At 42.3% G+C, this 22,136-nt stretch overlaps 2 protein-coding genes and 1 non-coding gene across 6 annotated transcripts; 2 read left to right on the forward strand and 1 right to left on the reverse strand.

Moving 5' to 3' along the window:
* The first annotated feature begins 1,996 nt into the window (after nt 1-1,996).
* nkrf (NFKB repressing factor) lies at nt 1,997-7,555 on the forward strand. Of its 4 annotated transcripts, XM_053428566.1 has the most exons (4): nt 1,997-2,346; nt 2,741-2,865; nt 3,692-3,751; nt 3,990-7,555. In XM_053428566.1, exons 2-4 carry the CDS (start codon nt 2,775-2,777, stop codon nt 6,236-6,238), a joined length of 2,400 nt encoding a protein of 799 aa, XP_053284541.1. In that variant the 5' UTR covers nt 1,997-2,346; nt 2,741-2,774; the 3' UTR covers nt 6,239-7,555. The 4 variants fall into 4 exon arrangements, with proteins under 4 accessions (XP_053284541.1, XP_053284542.1, XP_053284545.1 ...); XM_053428567.1 differs by lacking the exon at nt 3,692-3,751; XM_053428569.1 differs by lacking the exon at nt 1,997-2,346 and having other exon boundaries at nt 2,760-2,865; nt 3,611-3,751.
* ube2a (ubiquitin-conjugating enzyme E2A (RAD6 homolog)) lies at nt 7,003-11,204 on the reverse strand. Its single transcript, XM_053428571.1, has 6 exons — nt 11,004-11,204; nt 9,212-9,292; nt 8,968-8,993; nt 8,319-8,408; nt 8,121-8,209; nt 7,003-7,960 (listed from the first exon to the last, which is right to left on the reverse strand). Exons 1-6 carry the CDS (start codon nt 11,045-11,047, stop codon nt 7,832-7,834), a joined length of 459 nt encoding a protein of 152 aa, XP_053284546.1. The 5' UTR covers nt 11,048-11,204; the 3' UTR covers nt 7,003-7,831.
* A 1,436-nt stretch (nt 11,205-12,640) lies between these two features.
* Nucleotides 12,641-12,712, forward strand: trnae-uuc (transfer RNA glutamic acid (anticodon UUC)). Its single transcript has one exon. It is a non-coding gene; the product is annotated as a tRNA-Glu (tRNA).
* The last annotated feature ends 9,424 nt before the right edge of the window (nt 12,713-22,136 follow it).

The following is a 22,136-nucleotide window of genomic DNA, read 5'->3' on the forward strand; positions in this document are numbered from 1 at the left end:
ACAAACACGGCTGCAGAGAACGTTTCGACTGAAAACTTGATTAAATTATCCCAGTTGGGGTTTAATGAGTGAATTTTCATTTTTGGGTGAACTATCCCTTTAAAAGGCTGACATTTGACTTCACTACATGTCAGAGTTGATGGACTTTCACCTTTGCACTGATATTAAATCATGATAAAGTCCTTCAGTTTGAATCAATGTGGTCACACGTGCTCTCCCTGGATGATGGTTTGCTGCAGGAGGATGTGAGCTGCATGTCCACAGGGACGGCTCCTGGTACAGGCGACATGCCGAGAGGGCGGCACAAGAGACACACATGGTCACATCTGATCAGAGATCAGCGGCTTCATGATCAGAGCAGAGGCTGCAGGTGGTTTGTAACGAGCTGGAGTTTCTGTTTCCTTCTCCTCTCGGCTCGCTCCTTGTGCTCAGTACAACACGAGACGTGACGCTCACAGTCAGGACTACTGACAGCTAAATCATCCCAATAAAAAATAACCTTAACTAACCCTCTGAACTTGAACTAGTTCATTTTAAGTGTGAACTGGCTCAACGCTGCAAACAGCTACTGGACACCAGCATTGAGAGGCAGAAGTAGTAGGGCTGGATCATTACACTCCTGTGACCAATCCTGCATGAGACTGCGGTTAGGCCCGCCTTTCTCATTAGCATAAGGACACTGCAAATGAAAAGGAAATGTATCAGGGAATAAATAAATGTGCAAATATATTTAAAACATTTATTTTGACATTTCTCTTGGTATTAACATATTTATTTATTTATTTCTGTATTTATTTATACATTTATTTATTTATTTATTTTTACTTAAGTCATGTATGGTCCTCCATATAGTCACAGGCAGTATGCGTTGAGAGCACAGCATCCTGGTTTAAATGTTACCATCAACACATCTCCTTTGGTGTGCAACAAGCATACAGTGTCAGGGTGAAAATTAATTAGACTGCATACAGTACAAGCGACACATTAGTTTTGTACTGACAGGAGAAAACTTCCTTCAAAGTCGTACACAACACAATATGGATGATGGGTACACAGTTGTAGCAATGGTAGATACTTGTGTATTCAAAACAAATGAGCTGTTAAAAGACCTACCTCGTTCATAACTAACCGTCAAGTAGATAAACTACAGGTCTATTAGAAGAACTTAGATAAACTATTAATATTAGAAGAAGAGAATTTCCTTCTCTAACAGAGAAACTGTCTCTGTTTACACCTTAATCCTAATATAGCTTAAAAACCCAAAGCAAAGAATTAAATCATTTCAACATGCATCAGTAGATATTCAATTATCTGAAATAGTTTTAATAAAACATGCACTTGTCAAAGTGCAGGTGTGCTATGTCTTGAAAAACAGCTTCAGATTCCTATCACTTGGAATCTGTACTAACTTTCTGGAGGCCAAGTATGAATTATGAAATGTGAAAATGGGTTTAAAAAAACTGTACTTGTGTAACAGTGTATTGTATACATCATTGTCAGCTGTAAAGCGAGTTACAGTTTATAAGTAGGGTCGCATCGAAAATTAATTTCACTCTAAAAAAATTGAAAAAATTTATAAAATCTAAGTATTCATACAATGTGCTTCTGCGCCATATCAGCAAACAGCTCCAGAAGGTTTTGAGGTACGACCAGATACTCTGAAGGTTCATCAAATGGGGGGGATAGTCCAAAGGAAGCGGAGAAACAACACATCAAGGCATAGCATGAGAGATGGATGAAGTTGATGTCCTTATAATTTGGTCTGCCTGTGTGTGCATCTGTATACAGTCCAAACTTTCTTGGGGATGCATGACAGATGTTGGGGGACGCCAATTTGAAATCTCGCCTAGGGCGCCAACATTGCCAGGGCCGGCCCTGCATGTCCAGATGTCTGTTTGAACACATGTGTGAGCATCACTGGAGTAAAACCATAGAAACTTGTGTGAATGGAACAGGCCGCTCGACGCTCCGAACCCTGCTGCCGCAAAGCATTCTGGGAGAGTGCGCTGACAGACGCCATGACTTCAACCGTAGCCGGAGCAGAAAATGGATGATTCCTGCTGTAGCTGAGCGGCCGTGTGTTTCTCCGCCGCGAGGATTCACCTGTATACCCCAGAAAGAAGGAGACGAACCCGGGCATCGGTTCACTGCGAGGAGCCGAGTAGAAAACAGCCTGAGCAGTTTGTTGCTGCTGTAGGTAGCCAAGTGCTAGCAGGCTAATGCTAGCAGTCGCTAGGCTAGGCTAGCACGACAATAACAACCGGGAAACTAAAATCAAATAAACCTGCTTTCCCCTGCGCAGCTGAATGAAAGTGAGATAAATCGGGGGAGCGGCTGCACCTGCAGGTGAGAACACAACACCGCTCAACACCGAGGTTTTTAAATTAAGATAAGTTTAATGTGGAGCCAAATGCTAAACATGTTAGCCCGGGAGAGGTGCATCCTGTCGGCCTACTGCGTCACTGCGTTCCGGCTTTGTGTTTTGAAACAGAATCCAGCTGTTTTCTCAACTTCTCCCTTCATACCCATTAGATGTGTGGCAGTGTAACACGTGTGAATCCGGATGTGTAGTCTGTGCGTCGGGGGGTTGCATGCGGCTGTGAGGTGCTGTCTGCTTTCCAGGGAATGTTTTTAGCCTCCACAGGCGGTGAAGAGCATCGACCCATTACGATGCTGACGTCTGTGCTTGTTTACCTCATCCATTCATGCTGCTAACGTCTGACTTGTACCTTAACACCAGGTATGGCCTGGGTTTGATTCTGACGGTGCTGGTGATGGCAGAAGAGAGAGACAGTGTCGAAATGCCCTCCTTTGACCCAAGTCCTAGTTCTGAAGCAAAAAAGAGACCTTCTTCTTCTGATGGCAGTGAGTGTCGCTCTGACTCCATGTTTTCACTGACAATTTACATCCTCACAAGTCAATATGGCGCGGAAATGTTTATTTCACATTTCTAGAACGTGTCTTAAGGTGTGTGCGCAAAGGTCAATGATTGGGCAAGATGTATTTTGTTTTGCTGACTTTGGGGAAATCGAAACAAGATAAAGTCGAAGGTGTGTCAGGCTTAGGCGCGCGAGCAGCAACAGGAGTCAGAGGTTTATCTAGCTGTGTAAAGGTTAGTGCGTTTCAAAGCTCTTTAAAGACGACGGACAGGACAGCTCTAATGCAAGAGAAAAACAATCAAGGAAAAAGTTATTCTGAAAAAAATATAAATGAGTAATATATAAAGTAAAATAAAACCATATAGGAAAGGACAAATATCAAAGGCAATGACACAAAAATACAAAATAACTAGAAATAAAGATCAAATCTGGCGAATCATTTGTTATTTTCCACAAATGCCATGAAAACAAAACAAAAGCAACAGTCTCCTCATACCTCCCAACATCTTCAGTCTGCTAGTAGCTCTCCTTATTACTCAAGATGTAAATGTCTAAAAATGTGCCAGAAATATAAACTTTCTTAAAACAGTTGGGTGCTGTAGATTTTTAGCAAACATGAGTAAAGAAGGAATTTGTTAGGGACTATTTTAAGCTGCTGAAAGTTTTGTTCGTGTTCATCAAAATGAAGGAACATGTCACCAGGTGCAACCTTGTGGCTCTTGTGTTTTTAGCGGTTTTTGGGACAACAATGGAGTCCTATATAACAGAGGAATGAGATTTATGACGCTTTGACAACAGTTTCTGATATTAAGGTAAATGCAGTCTATGGCGGGACTCATCCTTCATAAGCATGGACCTTCATGGCCTGACAGGTAGGATAAGATATAACATACCTCTGCCTCGCAGGAGGAAACTGTTGTTTAGTCATTAATATTGGTGCCAGTTTAACAGTCTTTAACATGCAGGCCTACTACAGACCATTAAGTTCCGCTGCAAATCCTTTTAGAAGAAAGTAGTGAAAGTACACTCTAAGACAGGTTTCCTAGGACTTCTATCATAATGACCCTGTTGTGCCCATCTGAGATGAACTGTTTACGTGTGTCATTGCAGGAGACGAGCCCATGAGGAAAATGCCTGTGTCAAAATTTGGTTCCAGACCTCGATTCGAGCCTGTTCACTTTGTCAGTGGTGGAAGCAGTGGAGGACCTGGCACCGACGAGAAGGAGAACGACAAGGAGCGCAGGAGGAGTGAGTCATACGGAATGAGACAGTGGGACACTGAGCACTCCTCCTACGGCAGCACCAGCAGAGCACAGGGCTCCTCCTCCCTGAGGTCTGCTTTTGACAGAGTGCCGTCGTACGCGTCTGACTCTTGGGGCTCCCATAGAGACAGAGACAGGGACACTTCTTTAGGTGGTACGATTGGCATAGGCTATGGAGGACGTGGGTCTTCTACAAACTTCATTGCAAAAACACAGCAGGACTATACAGCCAAGTATGATACCCACTCCTCTCGAAATGCAGACTATTCTCAGCCCCAAAGGTATAATGGATATGGTGGAGCGGGCAGATCAGGAGGGTGGGATTCAGGACGTCCGGGTTCGGGATTCGGTTATCAAGACCGGCCGTCCTCAAGCAGACCATTCACCCGAGTCTACAACAGTCCAGGCAGAAGCAGTCCGAGCACGTCACAGCTGGGCCCTGCATCACAGCCTCCTCCTATAGCTCAGTCAACATTGGATGACAAGCAAAGGCTAATTCAAAGTGTAGCCTCTGCGTTGGTTTTTGCTGCTAGGGACCCCGTGTATATGACCGGAAGTGAATCACCAAATTATAATTTCATGTTGAGCCGCAGCATTCAGGCCTGCAAGACCAACCCAGAGTATATTTATGTCAATCTGAAGGATATTCCTCAGGCGGACCTACCCAAGAACAGGAAAGTACCATCGGACGGTTATGCCTGTGAACTGCGATGTCAGGGTGTGTTCCTCGCTACTGGATACTCTGGCAGTAAAAATGGGGCGAGAGACCGAGCGTCCGAGCAGGCTGTAAAACTCTTCCTGAAACAAGTTGAAGTTCGTGTTACGCAGCGCAAATTCAGACACTCGACTGTCAATGACATAGTTGTGTGCCAGATGCACAGCCCGACTCCGCCCTTTTTGCCTGCTCTCCGCAATCCAGAGGATAAACCAACGCCCAGCTCTAAAGGCCAATACGAGCCTGACAAACGCAAGCACTGGACAGAGTTTGTGGTGATGGACAATGCCCACGACGCCATCTGCATTCTCAACAACTCTGCAGCTTTTAATCGCATGAAGATAGACTACAAGTACGACCTCCTCCCCAACACTTCTTGGCTGTGCAGCGTCTTTGTGCAGGATGAGCTGGTTGCGCAGTCATCAGGCACAAAGAAGAGCTCCAAGCACTTAGCAGCCTCCGAGGCAGTGAGGAAACTTCGCATGAACCAGGCACAACGAGAGCAACAGCAGCAGCAGCAGCAACTACAGCCACAGCAGCCCCAACAGTACGCCAGAGGAAATAACCCGTCAGATTCTGCAGGACGCTTTGGGCAACAGGGCGTCAAAAAGAAGCATCTGAGCGAGTTGGTTATCCTGGAGAACTCGGACAATGCTATTTGTATCATCAATGACACAGCACAATTTAATAAAGTGACTGCTGATTACAAGTTCACTGTCCTGCCCGATCATCGCTGGAGGTGTGAAGTTTACTTAGAAGGACAGTATGTGGCTGCAGGAATTGGGTCCAAGAAGATAGTGAAGCACATTGCAGCGACCGAGGCTCTGGGGACTTTGAAACAGACGCAGGCCGTGGTCAAATCCAACCTAAGAAAAGAGGGTCACAACGACGCCATATCCAGATCCCAGATCCTGGCTCGCTCTGGTCAGGAGGCCACAAGACAGGAGATAAAAGAAGACAACATCGGAAACCAGCTGCTCCGCAAGATGGGCTGGAAAGGCGGTGGCCTCGGTCGAGATGGCGAGGGCATCGCGGAACCAATCAGAGTGAAGGAGCAGTTTTCCAGAGAAGGGTTCGGTATGGACATGGACAAAGCAGGAAATCAACTGAGCAAGCGTGACATTGAGCACATCATTCGTACCTACGCTGGTTCAGACCGTCAGGATGATCTCCGCTTCTCCTCCGACCTCACCAACGACGAACGCAAACAGATCCACCAGATATCTCAGAAATACGGCCTGCGGAGCAAGTCGTACGGACAGGGGTGGCAGCGCTTCCTCATTGTCAGTCGCAAAGTACACAAAGATCAGCTGATTGGTCAGCTTCTGCAGGAAGGACAGGTGGGACGATACGAACTCGTGAAACCTCAGGCCTCTCACTAATTTGCAAGCAAAGCAAAATGAGGGGGGGGAAGGCAAAAACTCATCATTGGCTTGGACTTCAGAATAAATCACATTTAATATAAACTGATTCTTTTAAACGTGTGGGAAAGTTACAACACTCATCCAGTGAGAATCGTTCAGATATCACCTGTGGTTTCTGCATTCCTTTGCCATGTAAAGTATCTGAGCTTTAGCAGGAGCTGTAGGATGAACTGACTTTTTTTTATCTCCTGCCATTCCACGTCCTGTATTTGTTTCACTTATGCACAAGCTTGTGTTCAGTTCTTTTATGGTGTCATGTCCCAATTATGCATCATTTATATCAAAAAGTGACCACAAGTCACCGAAATATTTTTTTTGTTCCATGGCTACGAAGGAACTTGGCAGAATATGCAGCTTGTCACTACTCGTTTGTGGACCCTTGGGTCATGACAAGGATTGAAGGCATTATGTCAAACAGTAGCTAGCTACTCATACCAGTCTCACTGTAGTGATATTTCTTATCAGCAATACCTGCAATGTTGTTCGCTCTGTCAACAGCTGGAGACCATCCTACAAATAGAAACCACATCTATAACAGGAGAAAACCTCCACATGGAAACTGTGAGCTGTGATCTATGTTCAGATGTGTTGGTTTGTGTGAGTACAGTTTACTTGTCTGCTTGTTTTCACAGCTGTAAAATCTGAATAAATTAAAAACTGATCAACAAGCTGAGCACAATCATATATTTGTTTTCCACAGAGTGTAAAAAGCAAAAGACACGTGTTGTATATTTATTTTATTTACAAGAAAATGTACAGTTATTACATGGGTTACCAGTGCAAAGGTTTATAATCTGAATACAGACACCATCCTGTTTTAACAGTGTAATCAGCTTGTAAAATAGCATAAAAATGTCAGCATTATGAAACTGCATGAAACAGTCAAGTGCCCAGAGTGGGAACTCGATGTCTTGCTTCAGTCTTTAAGAGGGACGTCACCTGTTCACCAATATCTAGAATGTATTTAAAATCCAAGGCTTGGCTTTACAGGTCCAGCTGAGAGAGAGAACGGCATCATGCCAGGTTAAATTCTCTGTCCCACTGAAAGGCTTTCAAATGGCAGAAAGAAATAAAACCAAAGAAAAGAGTGAAAGCACTGACACAGAATGAGAAACACCCATGAACAGTATTTTTTCCTGTTTGTAAATATATGAACTGTATCAACACAGCAAACCACACAGCAAGCACATCTAATTCACTGTCACGTGTCATCCAGCCAGTTTAAAAACAACAGGTAGAAAAGTGACAACTGAGACACCGGCCGTGGCCTGTTTTTTTAAAAAAAAGAAAAGATTTGGGGCATGTAGCAAGTAACCCAGATATAACAAGGTACATTAACTTTCAACAAACATATGCTATTGCCCAACAATAGCATTCGGCAGGAGTGAATGCCACAACACAACAGCGTACAAACTGAGCAACAGTTATGGGACAAATATATCGAGAGGGACTTTAAAGATGTGTCATTTTATTTCTGTGAGATCAGTTGTCTTGATTGGTGGTTTCTTGATTCTGGGCTGGACACTGTTCATACTCGAACCCTAACAGGGGTCAACAGTCGCGCCAACTTTGTTCAACAATAGCGGAAACCCTCTTCTCATACTCCCGCTTGTTTTCCTGGTATAGCTGGGCTGCTTGGCTATTGGCCGGACTGTTTGGGTTGGGCTCGTCCAGTAAAGACTTTAAATACACAAAAGAAGAAAGTCAGTTGCTTTCTGATAAAGTTCTGTGTTATAACAGTCCCTTGAGATCTGGACAGTCATCACTTGATATTGTATTATTTCACTATAAAACAGGATCTTAATTTGAATTTTGGACATAATGTGTTTTGTTAAATTACCTGTATTGAAGTTAAGATTGAAGAGACATCATAGGTTGGACTCCAACGATTCTGAAGTATATCTAAGCATATGCTTCCATCTGCATACACTGAAACAAAAAGCAGGATATGAACTTTTTTTTAAACATGATAAAGAAAACAAGTTTTTATTTCTGTTAGGGACATTGTAATTACCCCCCCGGGCAGGGGAGCACATACCATTTGGATGAAACATTTTGGAGACAAATCTCACTGTTGGAGGTTTATTTGGATATTCCTCTGTGAATTCAATGGTAAGTTTGAAGGTTCCTGAAAAGAGAGAAGTGTTGGAATGGTATGAGTTGAAGTATGCAGACTGGAAACAGGGCGTTAAAGTCAAAAAGCCAAATGGAGAAGGCATGTAGCAATATGACAGTTTTGATGATTTTATGACACAAGAAAAGCTAAATAATTTTTGTAACTGAGCTGCCAACTTGACCAGACTCGTGTAGTTAAATGGTGCCAATGAAAGAAAAGTTCAATAAAAACTCCAGAGAAATTTTAAGAATTGTTTTTTTACATGAGTCAGTTGATGAAGATAAAACATTTTCTTCTTGGACAAGTAACGCCAGGATTGTCGGACAATTTGACAAAGTCCACTAAAGTAAAATAAGAGGTTAAGAAATGATTTCAAAAACACAGAGTCCATCGGATCATTGTTTATGAACTGATCAGTCGTTGTACTTTACAGGAAAAACAAACTTTAAAAAGGCACCACCTAAGTTCTTCTCATTTAACCATATTAAATCGATATAATCTAACTTCCAATGCTTTGAGTTCTAATGAATATTTGATGACTAAATGTCAGAGCATGGCTGGAGTAACTTACCATCTTCAAAAGGTGTTCCCTCTGGTCTAAAAGAGAGACAACAGATAGGTCGTAAATCAACTTGCAAAAAGCACTATGAACTTTTCATACCTTTTAAAATACTTTTAACACACACTAAGCTTCACCACTTAACCACTTCATGTCCAAACACAAGCAGTGAATACTTCTACAAATCACATACTGTAAATACATATTATTTATTTAAATATTTGGATCACAGTGATTATCAAATAAGTTAACTTACCCAAAAATGACAGCGTTCCACACCATGATATTGTTTTCTGAAGGGGCCCCACTAACTCCAGCTGGTGGATCCTCTTGCAGTCTAACAGTTCCAGAAAAAGAAAATATGGCATATATTAAAATATAACTAAATATAGACAAGAGAAATACAAGAGAAATCCTAACCATTATTAAGATTTATTGTACTATGCCCATGTTAAATGGACAACGGGGCCGGTAATCAATACAATTCTAAAGTGGTATTAGGCTTATTTATAAACCAGCAAATAGCAAAGGCCTTTTGAAGATTTTTTACAACCATACAGAATGTAATTTGATACTCATTTCATGGTTATTTCAGGTTATGAAAGATAACAGGTTTTTTGTTCACCTTCCCTCACAGTTTTTCAGAGATTCTCGGCTGCATGTAACCAATAAACCAACAAAAATGGATGGATAAGTAAGTGAATTAATTTAAGGTCTATGTATAGTTTGTTACATTAGGGCAGAGGTCGAAGGAATTTGTTCTGTCATCATATTTATTTTCGTATTTAATCCCACTGACGCAATATTGTGGAGAGGTAAATACTTTGTCAGAAATCTCCAGTTGTGCTTACCTATTATTCATGATAATCAAATCTTTACAAGTGGACAAACAGGAGAGATAAGTAATGAGTAAATCTATTTAAAGGTCTCTATACAGTTTTTACATTAGGTTTGGTGTCTGAGGAATGTCTAGTTTTAGCTAAAACCACTGACAAAAACATTTTCTAGATTTAAGGTCTGGTGGGATTAAGTATAAATTAAGAAGAATAAGTTTAAGAAGAATTAAATGTGAGACCTTCCCTGATAGCTCCTGAAGCTCCCTTTTTTTTAACAAACTTTGACATGTGGGGGCATTGTGCACACATGCAATATGATCCTAATCATTCATCTGAACTTTTAGGCTCCGTAATCCTAGATTAACCATAGTGAAGCAGAATAATCGTCATTGTTTCCACAAGTTAAAAATAAACCTGCTTGATCAGAGCTTTCTTGATGAGTGTTTATCAATTGAATCCATCGGTCACATTGTCAAGAGACACTGTAATTGATTGAGTTTGGCAGAGTCCAGGATAGTGTCCTGGACTCTGAGACGATCCGTACTGTGGAGTTGGAGAACACTGAGTATCCGGGATAAGAAACCATGTGCCACAGCAGACTGTCTGCGAGGTTCTTTACTGACTGCCCGGCAGATGGTTGCTTATTCTCGGGCTTGGCAAGTGATATACGAGGAGCTCCTTTGGATCAGGCTGCACTAAGACACTGAACATTAACCCAAAACGTTCCGTCTGGCAAGTGCAGGGCCATCTGGACGTTCAGCTGCTTCCTCACTTACACATGCAGCCCACAGAACTACTATACGGTCACAGCCATTAACACTTTGGGGGAAACGCACGAGGAAAAAGTGCCTTTGTTAGATACAAAAATAAACAGACCCGAGGCCACTAACCGCCGCAGTAAACACAAGTTACACAGAAGGAGCGTCGCTACTCAAGCCTGCCTGGCTAACGCTGGTGTCATCGCCCTGACATTAACGCTAACAACCACCGGTACATGTCAATATGTTAGCATCCACCCTGTTAGCACGACTCGGAATTAGCGTCACCGAGAAGAGAAACACACGATTAGCACCGATCGTTGTTTACATGTGGACTATTACGTCCCTGTGGTCGCGTAGTTCACAGTGTAATGTAGGCTAGCTCCTCAAGCTAGCCACAGGCAGCTAGCGTTGGCCGCGGCTACTTCTCTGTGGGGGTTTCCTTGTCGCTTACCGTTTAAAATCTCTCATTAAACGTCGTCTCGCTGGGGTTGACATCTTGTTTAAGCGCCAACTTGACTCCTCGGCACGAACGTGAACGGTTTAGTTGTGAGGAAATGTTTTTTTCACGGTAAAATGTTTAACTTGGAGCTGGTTAGCCGACGAATGCTAGTTTGACAAATAATTGGCTGCCTATGCTAGTCCAAGGACGCTACCACTTACACTACAAGGGTTGGGGGGGGGGGGGGGGGGCACAGACGTCGAGTGGCTCCAGATCAGCTGGCTATGTAACCACACATACACGAACTAAAAAGTATCACTGAGTTTCGTATCGTCTTACATACGTTTAACTAAGTTACGTTTAATTATACAAACAAATTCAATCTCATTGTCAACAAAGCCAGAAGTTGTTGTTGTAGCGCGGCGACCCCCGTTTCTACACTTGTACCATTCCAGAGAGTATACGTCATATGTTTGCCCCCGATGTTTAGTTAGAGATCTATGTCTTTGAGGAGTCACCCTCCTCTTCCTCCTGAAATTCCGTTTTGTATCAATCCACTTAACGTTTAATTCGATTCTATTCAATTCATTACTTTACGTTTCCCCCCGCCATGGTCTGTACCAATGTATTTATATAAGGCTGACATCCTGTGTAGAAGTAAACAACATGGCCACTAGATGGTAGCTAGCACCCAGGTATAGTACATTTTACCCAGTTTTAACACGAGCACCTGAAATGTGTCCTGCAAACATAGATTTCATCTTTATTTCTATCGGTCAAATAAAACAACACAAAAGACAAAACAAATTTAAAATAAGTTCCAAAGTGTCACATTTTAAGTGTTCTTGTTTTTATAGTACTCCCTTGTTTGACTGTACTGTTTATTTTAAATATAAAGAAATAGTGTCTGCAGTTAAATAATTTACATATATGGATGTGCGTGTGTGTGTGTGTATGTTTTCCAATAATATAATTAAATCAATTATAGGTAAAAGTTTTTCACGACAGACATCTTGACAAAATCCATCAGAATATCAACAGATCCAAAATAAATGATCTATGTTCTCATGGGGACTGTAAAAATATGCTAAACATATATCTGTATGGAAATATCTATAAAAGATACTTATTTCATAAATAAATAAATCCATTGAATCAAGGGGTACCATGAAAAAAAGGTCTAAAACAACAATAACAGCAACAACAGCAACAACAACAACAACAATAACTTTGCTCAAGAGGTGTTGAATCAACCTTAGTGATAGTAAGTAGTTAGTAATAAACTTATATTGGGTGTATGTAACAGATAGATAGATAATTAGATAGATGGATATTGACAAGAGTACAACTTGAAATATAAAATTAGAGAATATAAGAAAAATATGAAAACCAATAAAGATAAACAACGGCAGTACTGGTTACAATGAGAGCAAAGCAGTACAATGAACACATCAAGACTTTCACTGATCCCTTCGCCAAGTTGTTAACTCAGCTCTGGCAGAAACGGAAGATTTTATCTATTCCTTGAAACATGAAGATACCAAATGGTCAAAAATACGAATCTGTGATGTCATGGAACAAATGAGCTGTGGGAATTGAAAACTTCTGTCATGTATAACTATCAAAAAATATCATTTCATGCCAACTGGTCCCATATGGTCTAGCGGTTAGGATTCCTGGTTTTCACCCAGGCGGCCCGGGTTCGACTCCCGGTATGGGAACTACCCTTTTGCAACCTGACAAAAAGTGAAAGCTCATTGTGTTGTCTGTCGTTTCACCACTTTTCTACACAACCGTTCACCGCTGCCGGTAAGTGTTTGGACATTTCACCCGTATGTGCTCATCGCTTCCCGGGAATCGGCCGCCGCAGTCCCCGCCCTCTCACCTCATCTGCTCCCATCGGCCAGGGGCTTGTTCCCGGAAGATTCCCTCTCATCTCATCTCCTCCTTACCCCGCCGGAGCCAAACACTCCAAACTAAACTTTACAGCTTTGAAACGAAGCGACGTCAGTTTGAACTCACTTGTGTTTGAGCTACTGACGAAATAACCGACACACGTTACCTTTTTTTTTAAATTTCTGTTTAACGTCAAGATACCACACTGGTAGTAGTGGTTGTTGATGGATCTTTCCTCCTTGTGTACTTTGTACCGAGTACTCTAAACAACTTGTTTCCTGCTCCACCATCGTCCCTCCATGTCTGGTAGCAGCAGCCGGCTCCAGCCAAACTCCGGTCGGGGCCAATCACTTCCCAGGAAAATGTGACTGCGAGGAATTCCCCACGCGTCAGCCCCCGTCGGAGAAAACTGCGGCTCCGTGTCAGGGAGGGAGCGCCGGGGCAGGGGGAGGCTCTGTGTGTCCGTCCCGCGGTGATGTAGCTGTGGTGCCGCTTCTTCTCCAGCTGGCACCGGAGATCAGCATGTTTTTCTAACACCGAGGACCGACCCCTCGCTGCCTGTGTGCGGATGACAACTTCCAGCTAACAGGGTGAGTCTCTATTATATGTGGTAAAGCGTCTTTTGGGCTTTTTCTACTAATTATAACGAAACCATACGTTTACATCTTTACTGCATTAGTGTCACATCTCTGCGGGATCACGTTGATCTTTATTAAAATGATATTGTTCTTCTTTTTGTAGCTTCTCATGTGAAATAACCAGGACTTTAATTGATGTACTATCAGATTAGTTTATACTCCAAAGGCCTTTCTTTGCCTGTACGAAACACTTCGTGCACAGTTAAGTGAGTACATGAAGCATGACTGGACTCATGGTGTGTTGTTGCCGCTGGGATACATGAGCTGCAGGCTGTGCTCTGCCTACCACTCCATAGATTACTGTGACGGGCCTTTGTGTCAGTCAGCCGGCATGTGACTGCACTGGTACTGTGTGTGTATGTGTGTGTGTGTGTGTGTTTGTAACCCTAACACTGAAATGAAAGAGAGCTTTCCTTTTGTCCTTTGTTCTCCATCATCAGAAACCTAGTCTTGACCCCAGGTCAGTGATGTTAGCTGAGGATTGTGTTGAGAACATGTGGGAAACTTGAGTTTTATTCTCAACCGAGGAACCCTAACAAGACAGAAACATGTTATACCCCCCCTTCATGTATGTCCCTTAACTTTCACATAGCCATTTTCAACAACAAAAGAGAAATGTCTTGGAAAGACATCATTTCTAATGGTTGAACTGGAAACCCCCCTGGGCTCCGTGGACCCCCATTTGAGATCCCCTATTATAACTGACAACTTCAAGCCTAAACGGCAACACCCTTCAGGTTTCAGTTTCTAAAATGTGGATGTTTGCTGCTTTTATTGTCTTCCACACTTAAAAATGAAAAGTGTTGGACCAACTTACATTTCTCACACTTTGACTGACATACAAATGAATACAATTTGTTAAACCTTGTAGTTGAGAAGTATATCCACACATATGGTAACTTTAAACCGATCTTTGAAATCTCCGTAGCATCACCGATGTGTGTGGCACCTCTTTACATCCTGACATATTTCTATTGATTTTGTTTTTTATTTTTTTCAATTTCGCGTCTGCCCGCATGTTATAGAAACGTCCACTCTCTTGATTTGCCTAGACACTTTCCTGCTGTCTCTCACATGGGCTCACTCTGACATTTTCATGAGATTTTACTCACTTACTGATGCGGTTTGACCTCAGAACGTGTCTGAAAGCATCTTAGTTTACAATCAGAGAAATAAGAAATGGGCCTATTTTGTTCCTCAGGATATGAAATATTACAGCAACCATAGCTGATCTGACTACAGTGTGTTCACTGCTCCAATGACAGAACCTCAGCCTGAAAATATTCACTAAAATGAAGAAGAGCTGCGGAGAGAGAGAGTCTCAAATCCTCACTGGGATGCTTCAGAGGACAAATATGAATGAATGTTTACTGCCTCTACAAATATGTCTGTAATGCTTGACAGAATGTTTTCTTTTAAGTTGTTGATCAACCCCATTTTGTGGCAAGTCTAAATTTTTCCCAGATGTTTACATTTCGGGCCTAAGATTCGTGTGTCATGGGACAGACGGACACAATCTCATTGGAGGAGCATAGTTGCTCCCCCCCAGAGGAGGCGGCCGTGACGCAGAGGGAAGAGGAACGGGCTCAAAGCCTGTCAGGGCCACTGGAGACGAGACCAGCTGGACCCACCAACCCTTCACCCAGCCTCTCTGCCCTCCCCTCCAGTCTTCCCATGGTGGGAACACTGTCAAAAGCTCGTGGATAATTGGAAAACTTCAGTCCAACTGAAAGCAATTATCCAGAAAGAGACTTTCCAAACATATTCCACTGCCGAGTCGTCTTGTTTGCTTTGAGCATGTGTCGTTGTTTTAGAGACGTCCTGCCATGCTCCCGCCCACACATCCAGCCTCTCCTCTGCCCTCGTACTGACTGCTTTGATAGCTTTAATGCTGCACAGTCTTTGAGTGATTATGTCCAATTGTGTGTGTGTGTGTGTGTGTGCACTGCTGACAGTGTGGTTGAGGATAATACAGTTCTCAGTAGCCTTCTTATCCTGTGACAGTGACGTCTCCATCAGTGGTCTGAGCCACGACGGAGCGTGATGATGACCAGGGACAACAACGGAGAGCTGCTCTGTGCGGCTCTGATCTCTTTAGTGACTCCTCAGACATCAGTCTCTTCTTCTCCTTGTCCAAGATGTACCCGGCTGCCATAATGGGCCTCTGGATATTGATTTGGCAACACAAAAAGAAGAACGGAGCTTTTATCTTATTTAGAAAGGCAGCACTCCAGTTTCACAAAAGCTTTCAGAGTGATCTTGCAAGAGACAGGGAAATCCAGTGGTTCACATTCCTGTTCGGAGATATTTGAGTCTCCGGGAGCTAATGTGAGATAGTTTTACCCAGAGCTTTAATGTGAGTGGCCCACGCATGCACCTTCAAAAAGAATTAGCTGCTTAAAAGCTTAAAAACAGATTGATGACCATAAAGCCTCAATCTTCAAGACAAAAAAACCTATCTAGGTATGAATTAGTGTATTGGTGCCATAGAAATAACCACAAGATGGCAATGTTCATATGCTCTGACTAAACAAACAATCACATGACATGGCTGCAACCTGAAATGACTTGCACAAATGCAGGAACCAAGTGAAAAGAGAAATAAAACTGTTGAACTTCCTGTTTTTTTGTACATGTGTCGGTCAGTTTTCTGTTGAGGGCTCGCAGGGGAACTGCTGTTTGCAAAGTTCCTTAATTCTACACTCCTGGTTTAACCCGTACTGGCCTGTGACACCCGGCTATCACCTTGTAAAACAGGCTGGAGTGTTAGGCAGCGGCAGCAGCAGCAGCAGCAGCGAGGGCAGTGAACTGCTGCGGCTGGACATGACGTCAGAGGGAAACGGGATACCAGGGAAATTCCACCTGTAACCTCATTCCTGGCTCTCTGGCTCACAAGCATGTGACTGGAACGAGTCATTATGCCTCAGTTTCTCACCGAATCTCTGCATTGTCATGATGCAATCCAGTGTTACAGGCAAAACTATTTTTAGCAAGTCAAAGAGGACACCTCAGGTATGTTTAGTCTAACAAGAAACTGTGACGTGAGCTCTGCAAACAATAGACATTTCTATTCTGAGATATCATTGTAATGCTGTCCTAGGTGATGTCATTTAAAACAAATTCTGGGGTTATAAAATTACTAAGTGAGACGATAACAGTATTTGAGTTTGTGTTTTTATTCAAATAAAAGCATCACAGATTAACTCAAAGGAATAGCTTGACCTTTTTCCCCAAAACATTTTGTAGACACCACACAAGTTTATATACAGCCAAAAAAAGTTAAAACCCTCACATACTTTCTCATGATATAATATTTGGCCTCCATCACATAATCTCAGTGTCAGTGTATCGCTTTATCTGCAGGAGCGAGTACTCTGGGATGAATCAGAGTATTTAGTGTTCACTCTGGCAGCGTGTTGACATCATGAGATTACTTAACCACATTACTTAGATATTTTTATGGTGCCTGCTGAGGTCCGTGTAGGCACACAGTGTAGTAAGCTGCAGTAAGCACTGATGTATGTGTAATTACATTTAAGAAGGGCTTGGTCAGTAATGTTCCCCTCACTGTAGTTTCTCCACACAGAGAAGTTCCTCCCAAAAATAGAAACTGGCTCTGTCTGCAACTTTGCCTCATAACGACATTACACCCTGTCATTTTTTTATGTCTGTTGGACTTAATGAGGTAGTAGTGAGTGGCTCGCCGAGGCCTGAGTCAGCTCAGTGTTACAGCTCTGAGCTCTGCCCCCCAAAAAAGCCCAGTGATCATTTTACTTTCAGCAAATGAATGTGACTGATATGAGCACAGACACAGTTAACTGAATTTGCGCTGAGCTCTGGCCACTCATCGCGTCAGCTGACAGGCCGCTGTCTGTTTTTACCATAAGTACATTTTGTCATTTTTCTCCTCTGGGTTAATCTCAACGTGACAGGCAGCTTCGAGGCTTGTTGAATTATTTAACCGCATGTAGCCAATGGGTATTATAATCCAGGCCCTGAGTGACAGAGCAATATGCTCCTAGGGCCTCATTTTATTAGTAATGAGCTTCTGATAAACCGGGACTCTCGGGTTTAGAACTGCTAGTTGTTGTTGCCCCAGTGGAACACGCATGTGAACCTTTTCTGCTGGAATAGCTGACAGAGGTGTGATGTGAACGATCAGGATGGTTGGCCGGCTCTAGTGTGGGCTTAATATTTGATGAGGTGCAGTCTGTGTGGAGCTCGGGCAGCATTAGACCTATTGATACTACACCAGCTAGTCCCTGTTGATGCAAAGGATTTTGTATTAAAAAAATATTTTTGTTTTTGCTCCATATTTATTTATTTTTCGTCCAACCCACCAGAGGGATATATGATGATTCAACCTTATGTGCAGCAGGTCTTTGTTTTGTTCAGGCACCCAATAAGGTAAAGCTAATTGTTTCCCCTGTTTCCAGGCTTATTGCTAAGCTAAGTTAATAAGCTGTAGCTTCATATTTAATAAACAGATACTAATAGAAGAGTGTGCAGATCTCTCCATGTATCTGCACCTTTATCCAGATCCGCTCCAAAATGTAATGGGTTTTTCCTTGGGTTGTGGCCCATTCATGTTCACAGTTGAATGGAAATCAGTTTAGTAGCTTTTGTACAAACATGAACATGAGAACATGACTTCTTAAAATGATTCAATCGTCTCAACAAGAAAGCAAATAGTGGAATTACTTGGTAATTTAATTTGTAAGCTGGGAACAATTTGACAATCACCACTGTGATCACATGTGAGTCACCTGCCACCTGACACTGAAATGAGAAAAATTCACCTGGAGCTTTTCTCTGGGGTTTACTTCGCCTCCGGACTCCTCTGCAGACAGGAAGCTGATTTTTTCTAGATCTCACTGGCAGTAGACACTGCTCTGCTCTGGAGTGTATGCAGTTCAAATGTTGTTGCAGAGTTTTTTTTCTCTCTAGAGTTCTGTAGCAGCCCCCTCGAAGGAAGATGTAGGAGTGTTTGAGACCTCTTGTTTACAGTATCTCTCTAAGGACCCATTTGCTTGTGTGCACATGTTACACATCACATATTAGTCCCTTGTAAACTCATGTAAACCGAACACCGTGAGCTCCTCAGGCCTGCGGTCTGTGCTTCGTTCTCTGCTCACAGGTGCTGAGCTGTTTCAGATCCCTGAGAGCATCGTCTGTGTAGCTGTGCACCTCCCGAGCTCATTGTTGTGTTGTTGTATCTGTACTCATACTTGGTCAGCACAGTGAATCATGTCCTGGCTCAGGACAGTCACCATCAGAGAATAATCATGTTTTCATAGAGCTATGAGCTGTACATTTATTGAGCAAACTCCAACAGAACGTCAGATCTCAGCCTGCCGGCCAAAATAACTGTAATATCTGCATATCACCTCTGTGGTCTCCAACTGTGCATAACCAGTCCACACCTGACAGATGTTATAATTCATTGTCTCTCTCAGTGGGGTTAATTAAAATGCCTTTCTGCCGTGTTGTTGACCTCATTTGGTTTCCCCACTGGCCTTTACTTCGGTCCTGTTAACTAGCATCTGACAGCCTCGGCTGAAAGCGTCCCCTGCTCTGTACTTCAGCGGCTGGAGCAGCCATCAGATGACCTCCAAATAATTCTGTGCGTCATCCAAAGGCTCCCATATCTCACGCTGTCAAGGATTGTTTCTAAATGTTTGTCTGGCTTAATGAGTCTGAAGTCCTCCAACATAATTCTTTACAGAGCGACCTGCTTTGTCTGAATACAGATCTCAGCGGAGTAGGTATATGTTGGGTACAAATATGTAGGGCATGCCTCAATATTTAAAGTTGTGAGTGCTAGTTGTACTTCACGGCTGTGTTACACTAAAATACTCCTAATGAAATTAGGCTCAGATAACATTTAGGTTTAGATTTTTGGCTTTAATGTTTAATGTCAGAAGTTTATTGCATATATTGGTTTCTAACTGTGTTAATATGTGAATCAAGCAGCTCAGGATGACACAGACTTTTTAAATTAAGAATTTTAACATCCTACAAGAGTACACCCTGTTGTTTTATTACCCTGTGAGTGATCTAGTGTCCTTCCTTTGAGTTGAAGCAAATTCACTGACACAGGCCGTAACCACAGCAGCTTAATGGGGACATGCCACAGAAAACGGGGGCTTTGAGGTCTGCAATTTGTTGTCGTTGGCTTCTGTTATGCAGAACTAGCTTTGAAACTAACCAGTGTCCCTGTTCTTTTGAAGAATCTTGTCTGCAGGGTCACATGGCTCCGCACACATCACACACCAAGGCTTTTTTTGTTGCTTTAGTTAACACTCCCCCAGTGTAGCATTAAAGATAGAACATGGTGCACTGTGCCTAAGACTTTATCTGAATTTGAGTTGCTCCACTGTCACGTTCTAAAGCAACAGCAACTTCGACATCTTCACTTTAATTGGTGTTTCCCCAGTGTGTGCTAATCTGGGCGGGTTTGAGTTCAGCATTACGAAAGATAATTTGAGGGATTGTAAAATCCGTGAGAGAAGAAGTGCAAACACAATTTATTTTGCTCTGTTTAGGTGAAAATACATAATAACACATTATCTACATGAATTTAAACAGTTTAGTCTTGATGAGCATGCATTTGCTGCATCAGAAACAGATACTATTATCAAAATGTGTATCTTCTATCACTTTAAATGAAATGCTGCTTTTCTATTGTTATCCAGTTTAGTTTAAACCCTTGAACAGGGATTTTCTAACAGTCACATCTTTTGTCATTACATGTCTATGTGACTGTATATATTTAGCGGGCACTTCATATTATAATTATAATAAAAATTACTCCAGAATACGTACATTTTCACCACTTTCATATTTTCTTCAAACTTTGGGAACGATTTAAGCATGTTGAAGCCCTCAAAAAGCCCTTTCTTTTGCCTGAAAAAATAAAAATAAAAATGTATTAATAATATTTAGTATTATAATAATAATAATAAGGGCCCAAGCACATGCTTTGGTGAGAATTTGAGGATGGCTAGGCCCTGAAAAAGTCCCAAAAGGGAAATACAAAAAGCATTTGGCACCAGAAATGCCTTCATCATGATATATCACAACATCAAATATCACCACATCATATATCACAGCCTTATCAGCAGCTGCCACAGTTCTTCGACAGGTTTGAAGGTTTGTTTTTGGTGGTACCTTTGATGCTGAGCCTCAGCAAACATCTCCACTACTGCATTATCAGCATCAAAGGATTCATGGTCCTATTGTCCGAGATACAGAACCACTTGTTTTGATGGCTTGTAATCAAACTTTGACGACACACCACGGTCACACCGGGTGTAGAAAAATTGATCTTGTTTAGATGACACTCATCTCAAATTGAAGTTGATCTTATGAAAGCCCTGGGACCAGTTCGTCAAAGTAAAAAATTAGAAAAATGGCCACTAAATACAATATGGCGGGCTTCCTGTTGCGTTTTTCAAAATGCTCCTTGGGATTTTTTTGTTTGTCTGGTCATGATACACCTGTGTATCGATTTTTGTGACGATCAGTCAATGTGAACTCATGGGCTGCGTTCCAGGGGGCGCTGTTGAGCCATTCGCGACGTCCATTCAGAATTACTCCAGAATACGTACATTTTCACCACTTTCTAATTTTGTGTAAAGTTTAGTAACGATTCGAGCATGTTAGGCTCTCAAAAAGCCAATTTATTTGCCTGAAAAAACTGGGCAGATAGAGATTCTCTTAGTGAGATGCTGACAGGACATTGATTTCATACATGTAGTTCCTCTAGCTCCGATCTTGTTCCTCTCAATAAAAACTGACAACGCTCTGTCTCACGCTAAAGATACTGGCTGCCCAGCGTTTATTATTTTATAGCTGATATTAATTAACGTGTTAATTTATCCATGTATTTACTTTAAAGATATGTGTTTGTGGAAAGGTCTTTGGGCTCAGCTGCTTACCCACAATATGCTTGAGTCAGAGCGTCTCATTTGTTTTTATGCTTTTTTCTTTGAGAGTAGCTAATCTGTCTGAATATATGAATCAAATTTCAATTTCATGATTTATAAGATTTGTAATAAGGGTGAACCAAAGATGAAAAACTACCCTGATGAAGTGGCAACAACATGAGTCTGTTGCCTTCACTCTATGAAATCAAATCAATTCAACACATCATTAACATTGATGGCAAAGTAAAAAAAATGTTTGCAGCTGTCATTCAGGCTTCAGATACTTTTCTAAAAACTCTCTGGTGCTTGAACAGAGATTTTGATAATCTGTAAAGCCTCTTTCCCAGTGGTCACAAAACCCACGACACCTGGCTTTGGTCTGTAGTGCGAATGGACACAGTCTGGATTCACTCCCAGGTCGAATGACTCAGCAGGGATGGAAACACGACACCTGGATCAAGGTGCTAATTTCTTCTTATGTATTTTGGACATCCAGACGCGGAAGCCGCACCTCTTCCAGCGCAAAGTTGTGACGTGCATTGAGCTTCTCGGCAGTGGCGCGTAAATAGGCCCAACGCTGACAGGAGTGCAAGGCTTCCGTCGCTTGAATGATGTCAGTCGCCTTTTTAAAAATGCCTCACATACCCACTGATTCTGGTGTAAAAGAGACACAGGGACATATA

The sequence above is a fragment of the Pleuronectes platessa genome, chromosome 8 (assembly GCF_947347685.1).
Source record: "Pleuronectes platessa chromosome 8, fPlePla1.1, whole genome shotgun sequence".
Classification (NCBI taxonomy): Eukaryota; Metazoa; Chordata; class Actinopteri; order Pleuronectiformes; family Pleuronectidae; genus Pleuronectes; species Pleuronectes platessa.

Bases quoted from the DNA above. Each gene is read 5' to 3' on its own strand.
- nkrf (XM_053428566.1), top strand. From the start codon at position 2,775: ATGGCAGAAGAGAGAGACAGTGTCGAAATGCCCTCCTTTGACCCAAGT. The intron at 2,866-3,691 runs GTGAGTGTCGCT...TCTGATATTAAG, and splicing joins ACCTTCTTCTTCTGATGGCA to GTAAATGCAGTCTATGGCGG. The intron at 3,752-3,989 runs GTAGGATAAGAT...GTGTCATTGCAG, and splicing joins GGACCTTCATGGCCTGACAG to GAGACGAGCCCATGAGGAAA.
- ube2a (XM_053428571.1), bottom strand. From the start codon at position 11,047: ATGTCAACCCCAGCGAGACGACGTTTAATGAGAGATTTTAAACG. The intron at 8,409-8,967 runs GTAAGTTACTCC...CTCTCTTTTCAG, and splicing joins GGGAACACCTTTTGAAGATG to GAACCTTCAAACTTACCATT. The intron at 7,961-8,120 runs GTAATTTAACAA...GTGTATTTAAAG, and splicing joins CAATCTTAACTTCAATACAG to TCTTTACTGGACGAGCCCAA.